This window comes from Gymnodraco acuticeps, unplaced genomic scaffold, assembly GCF_902827175.1.
Source record: "Gymnodraco acuticeps unplaced genomic scaffold, fGymAcu1.1, whole genome shotgun sequence".
NCBI classification, from domain to species: domain Eukaryota; kingdom Metazoa; phylum Chordata; class Actinopteri; order Perciformes; family Bathydraconidae; genus Gymnodraco; species Gymnodraco acuticeps.
The window spans coordinates 31,247-37,246 of NW_022990487.1; the positions used below are offsets into that span (position 1 = coordinate 31,247).

Consider the following 6,000-nt stretch of genomic DNA (forward strand, 5'->3'; position numbering starts at 1 on the left):
AGATGTTTCTATTTTAGAATAGTTTATTTCTACTCTTTTCATTTGTTATTCTGTGCAATGCCTCGTTTTGTTTTATGCTGGATTAATAAAGTACGTCTTATCTTAATATCAGGATCTACTGCAGTCCGCTGTGAACTTGTTTTAATATGTGATAGCGTTCATTCCAAGTGCGTTAAAGGTTATATCAACTGATAGCAGCAATGTAAACACACAAGGGTAACACTGAGATAAATGTTTCCTCAATCCTCACCGACTACAAACCTTTCTATTCTACAAATTATACCCGTCACATAAATATAATTGTAGGCTTACGCTAGCTGCCCTTTTATTTCCCACAAATGTGCCGATTAAAAGAATACATTATGCATGAAATAAGTGTATTTTGGGTTCTGACATAAATCACAAAATGATGCTTAATTTGAGGTGTCAATATCTAACTTCTCTTTCTATGAAAGCCTTTAAAAATCATTTTGGAAATAGTGAAATTGATTAAGATGTTACAGTAAAAGATAGCATTGTTTTACCTACCCCTATAATCGATACCACTTGCTGTACACTACATGTGTGCCTCTTATCGTGCTGTATTAGTGCATCAACACGTATATAATGAATAAAACGCTGCTGGCTGCCTCTCTGTCTGATTTGGCACCAGCGTGAGGTTCAGTGTAAAGGAAGCTGTTCAACTATAAGCTGTATATAAAGATTTCATAACTCAACATATTGTCGATTAAAAACCAACACACTGCAAACAAGCCAAGAGAGGGATGTGCTCACAGACACACTGATTTGATATGAGCAGAATCTTTGAAAAAAGTCCCTAAAATCACAAAACCAGGGGTTTCAGTGACGGTTATTTAGAACAGAGACTATAGACAGAGTTCACACACTTTTTCACCAATGACTTTTCTATGGTCATGAAGGATGGGTCATGACCGAAAGAACGAGATCGCGGATACAAGCGGCCGAGATGGGTTTTCTCCGCAGGGTGGCTGGTGTCTCCCTTAGGGATAAGGTGAGAAGTTCGGTCATCAGGGAGGGACTCGGAGTTGAGCCGCTCCTCCTTCGCGTCGAAAGGAGCCAGTTGAGGTGGTTCGGGCACCTAGTTAGGATGCTACCTGGGCGCCTCCCTAGGGAGGTGTTCCAGGCACGTCCAGCTGGGAAGAGACCAAGGGGTAGACCTAGGACCAGGTGGAGGGATTATATCTCTTCGCTGGCCTGGGAGCGCCTTGGGATCCCCCAGTCAGAGCTGGTTGATGAGGGGAGAGGAACGTTTGGGGCTCTCTGCTGGAACTGCTACCTCCGCGACCCGACCACAGATAAGCGGGAGAAGATGGATGGATGGATGGACTTTTCCATGACCTTTACCTAATTTTCCATGACCAAAAACATTACTCTTCTCAGCGGTACCACTGAAACATTTGTATTTTAACATGGTAAGCTGGAAAATAAGGTCTGCATATGAAACATGTTGTGCCTATCGCTAAAGCCACTGACTAGAGGGCGGGATTGTAAAAATCTCTCACCAGCAAAACACCTCCGTCAGTTAAGTACCATGTTACGTTTCATTACTATACATACAGTATTTATTATTGTTAAAGTATTACTATTTCGGCGATTAGATAAAATATAAATTATATTTGATGCAACTTTAGTTACATTTCCATGACTTTTCCAAAACTTGGGGAACAATATTGTTTTCCAGGACCTGGAATTTGCATTTTGAATTTCCATGACTTTTCCAGGTTTTTAATGACCGTAGGAACCCTGTATAGAGTATTCAGTAATGTCTCCATGAACAAGTATTTTGAACACTAACGGACCATGAAAGGAACTAATGTTGGTTTTACATTAAGTTAAGATTAAATATATATAAATGATCTTTCAGTGCATCCAAGTTGCAACTACAAATTATTGTCATTTTTAATACATTTTCTGGTTATTTTCTCAATTAATTGATTAAGATATCACCTCATTTAAAAAAAAAAAATCGGATTAGTTTCACCTCAATCGGTTTTATGTAGATAAGTAAAATAAGGTGGAAGGTGATAAAGATATATAGTAGTTTTTTATGTTTACTCGTGAGTCGTGAATGATATTGCATGTTGATATCTTTAGTGTTTCATGACGTGAGCGCCGTCTGGTCCTGGGAGAGGGATCCCTCCTCTGTTGCTCTCCCTGAGGTTTCTCCCATGTTCCCTTTAAACTGTGGGGTTTCTCCGGAAGTGTTTCCTTGTACGATGTGAGGGTCAAAGGACTGAGGGTCAAAGGACAGAGGGTCTGAGGACAGAGGGTCTGAGGACAGAGGGTCTGAGCACAGAGGGTCTGAGGACAGAGGGTCTAAGGACAGAGGGTCTAAGGACAGAGGGTCTGAGGACAGAGGGCCTGAGGACAGAGGGCCTGAGGACAGAGGGTCTGAGGACAGAGGGCCTGAGGACAGAGGGTCTGAGGACAGAGGGTCTGAGGACAGAGGGTCTGAGGACAGAGGGTCTAAGGACAGAGGGTCTGAGGACAGAGGGCCTGAGGACAGAGGGCCTGAGGACAGAGGGTCTGAGGACAGAGGGCCTGAGGACAGAGGGCCTGAGGACAGAGGGTCTGAGGACAGAGGGTCTGAGGACAGAGGGTCTGAGGACAGAGGGTCTGAGGACAGAGGGTCTGAGGACAGAGGGTCTGAGGACAGAGGGTCTGAGGACAGAGGGTCTGAGGACAGAGGGTCTGAGGACAGAGGGTCTGAGGACAGAGGGTGTTGTATTTGCTGTTAAGTGTCTCTACAATTTTTATTATATGCACGTTGACTCGACCAAAAATCGTTTTAAAAATGTGCTTATAAATAAAACTTGATTTGATATCGCATCACAGTTATTGTTTCATGACGTGAGCGCCGTCTGGTCAACATCTTGACTTAGTCATTCAAAAAGCTTTGTTTTTTTACAGATGTAATTTCAATACTACAAACATTAAGCCTTTACATATCTTGTTGTGTCTGTCCAAACCGATTCACTTTAATCGAGTAAAATATGTACATTTCCATATTCAAGAGGCTGAAACGGCGTTTTCCACATTAAGAATGAGCCTTTTTGCATCAAGAGACAATTCAACAACAAATCAATCTTCAAATCGAGGCTGGCAGCTCGAACAGAAGGAACAATGCATGTCTGCAGAAATGCCGCAGCAGCTCGGATATAAAAGCAAACACTTCCTGCCTTCAGACGCAGGAGAGGAGTCACTGCAGCCTCGTGTTGAGAAACCACAGCGAGGAGGAAGAGGAGGAAGAGGAGGAGGACAGACGGTAGTTGTGTGTGATCACATTGCTCACCATTACATAACAGAGTGTGAGTCACAGAAATCAAGATGACGCAGTGATTCACGAGCACCTCGAGAGGTCCAGCTTATTCACAATGAAACCGTGTGGATGTGAAACCAAGGAGAACTACAAGGGAAAGAGGTCAACTCCACATGAGGAGAGTAAAACACAGCAAAGTGCACAGCCTGATCCCTTCTCCTGATGTCTGGAAACACACTCGGCCAACAACTAAACCCCCGCTCAGCTTCGTGCATGTGATGAAGTGACAGAGGGAACATTAAATCAGCTGCTTTAGTTACAGCATCAATAAGCCTGTGGAGCAGAGCCCAAAGGCATCGTCCGAAGGCCTTACATGCCAACACCTGTGTTTTATAGGAGCCTTTAAAAACCTAGGAATACAATTAAGAATATTACTAGGAATTCACAGCAAACTGAGTTGGGTCAGATTGCAGGAGTTAGGTGTTTATGCAGAGAAGCAGAAGAGATGACAAATACATACTTTAGCTGCAGGAAGCTTTTCACTTTGAGACATATCATCTTAGATTTTGCATTTTAACAGATAGAAAGATGAAGTCATGCATCAGACCTTTTCCAGGGTAACATGAACCGTAACAGAAGTGAAAGTCTGACTAGTTGTTGTTGTCTTAAAGTGGACCCATCATGCTATAGTTGAAACATATATTGTAGTTCCATACCTAAAACATGTCTGTGAAGTTTCTTTTTCAAAACACCAAACAGACCCCCGTTGTAGCCACGCCTCATTCTGCTCAAACCCCTCCTTTGAAGCCCTGTTAGAGAAACGCGGATCTTGGGTCCTTAGCTTGAAAAAAAGAAAGAAGAGGAGGCGGAGCTAATGCCTGATCAGAATTCTACCGGAGATAAAGTTAAATTCTACTTTGATAAAACGTCATCCTGTTCTAAACCACATCAAGGATTATCTCTGAACAGTACGGAGCTCAAATGCTTTTTCTCTTGCGGGTTTATCACAAGGTGAGTTCCTTTTTATTTCCTGCTTTCCTGCTCACACGTGCTCTGCAGTGCAGGTTAGCTCTGAGTGTTAGCGAGGCTAATGTAAACAAAGACGTCCAGAACACGTCAGGCATTGTTTCTGACAGCAACACTTTGTGGGTCCGCTGACGTCACCTCGGATGGAATCTGTATCCGCTCGTTGTTCACCCGTTTTTAAAAGATTTGGGTACGGAGGAAAAGAGAGAGGGGTTTATTCCCTGACGCTGCGTGAGTTCCCCGACGCACCGGGGACACACGTTTATGTAGAACAAAGTGCATTTTGCAGGATAGGTCCCCTTTAAGTGAAACACAACTGTACCTTGCTCCTTTATCTGTCTGATCTGCTTCACAGTCTCCTTCAGGATTGCACATTTGTCAGGCTTGACGTTGAAGTTGTCGATGTCGTTGAAGTTGGCGAAGATCAGCTCGGCGAGTTCCTCGATGTATTTGTTCTCGTGCTCGCGGTTTCGCTTCTCGTTGCTCCGCTTTGGGCTGCAGAAGAGAAGAACAAGTTAAAGCGTGGACACATGCACGGATGGAAGGAGCGATTCCACGTCGAGAGCAGCGCAGAAATCCCTCTCATTTCAGACGGCAGCTGCCAAGGGTCTGCTGCAAACACGAAGAGGCATTCAGCTCGGGTCAATTATTCTCCATGTGAACAATTATTCATTTTGGATTAATTTGGTTATTTTCTCCATTAATTAATTAAAACGTCAATCTGTTTTCATGTTGGCTAAATAAAGGAAGGTGATGAAAATAAAGTACTTTTGTCGTTACTTGTCGGTAACGGTATTGATATCGTCAGTTCATGACGTAACTCAGTCTGGTCAACATCTTGACTTATCACTAAAAAAAGGTTTGTTTGTTTACCTATACATTTCATTTACAAACCGTAAGACTTGAAATATTTTGTTGTGTCAAGATATTAAGCAGCTGCCAAATGACTGCTGCCAACCTTAAGAGGGTCAATTATTCTCCATATGGCTTGAAATGCATCCCTAGGCCTCTGCATGGTGCCAACATGGAGCATCAATAAAGGAAACCCTCCCTCTTTGTGCATGTCTACAGATAAATAATGCAGATTTATTGTTCAGTGCTCCGGGGTTAGAGCAGTCAGACATTCATGGGAACTACCCGGTTGTTACTGTGCAGGATTTAAGATGTGGCTGGCCGGCTTTTACTCTAACCATCACCTTTGGTAAATGGGTAATTGATGGTTTTGCAACGGGTAATTTTGCAAAGCAGGGGTCAGAGTCGCTGACCACACACGCCTCGGCTGCATACTTGTATAGTTACAAAATGTAGCCTCGAAAGTCTTACCTGGGTCCTAGAAGTTCTGCAGGACATTCTTTGCGTTTCCGTGACTCTGCCCTGGCAGGGTCAGATGGGTTTTCACCGACTCCACTCATCCTCAATGCATATCAGCGTCTAGAGAAGGAAAAGACAGACGGAAAATGCATGAAAACACGTGTGAATTAAAAAAAAGCTTCATATGTTCGTGCATCGACTATAAACTCAGTCTAAATGCATTTCAACCTTGTGTTGCAGAATAACAAAAAGTGACGTATATACTGAAGGTGTGTGAGCATGCCAACATCTGCCAACAACACACACACACACACACACACACACACACACACACACACACACACACACACACACACACACACACACACACACACACACACACA

General features: G+C 43.3%; 1 protein-coding gene across 1 annotated transcript in view; it reads right to left on the reverse strand.

Annotated features, from left to right (window-relative positions):
• Positions 1-5,760, reverse strand: part of LOC117552810 (nuclear receptor coactivator 2-like) — a 28,878-nt gene extending 23,118 nt beyond the window's left edge. Inside the window, exons 1-2 of the mRNA XM_034226455.1 lie at positions 5,630-5,760; positions 4,629-4,801 (exon numbers count right to left, since the gene is read on the reverse strand). Of these exons, the coding sequence (XP_034082346.1) occupies positions 4,629-4,801; positions 5,630-5,718 (262 nt within the window). The 5' untranslated portion in view covers positions 5,719-5,760. The remainder of the gene's footprint in view (positions 1-4,628; positions 4,802-5,629) is intronic.
• Positions 5,761-6,000: the final 240 nt, after the last annotated feature.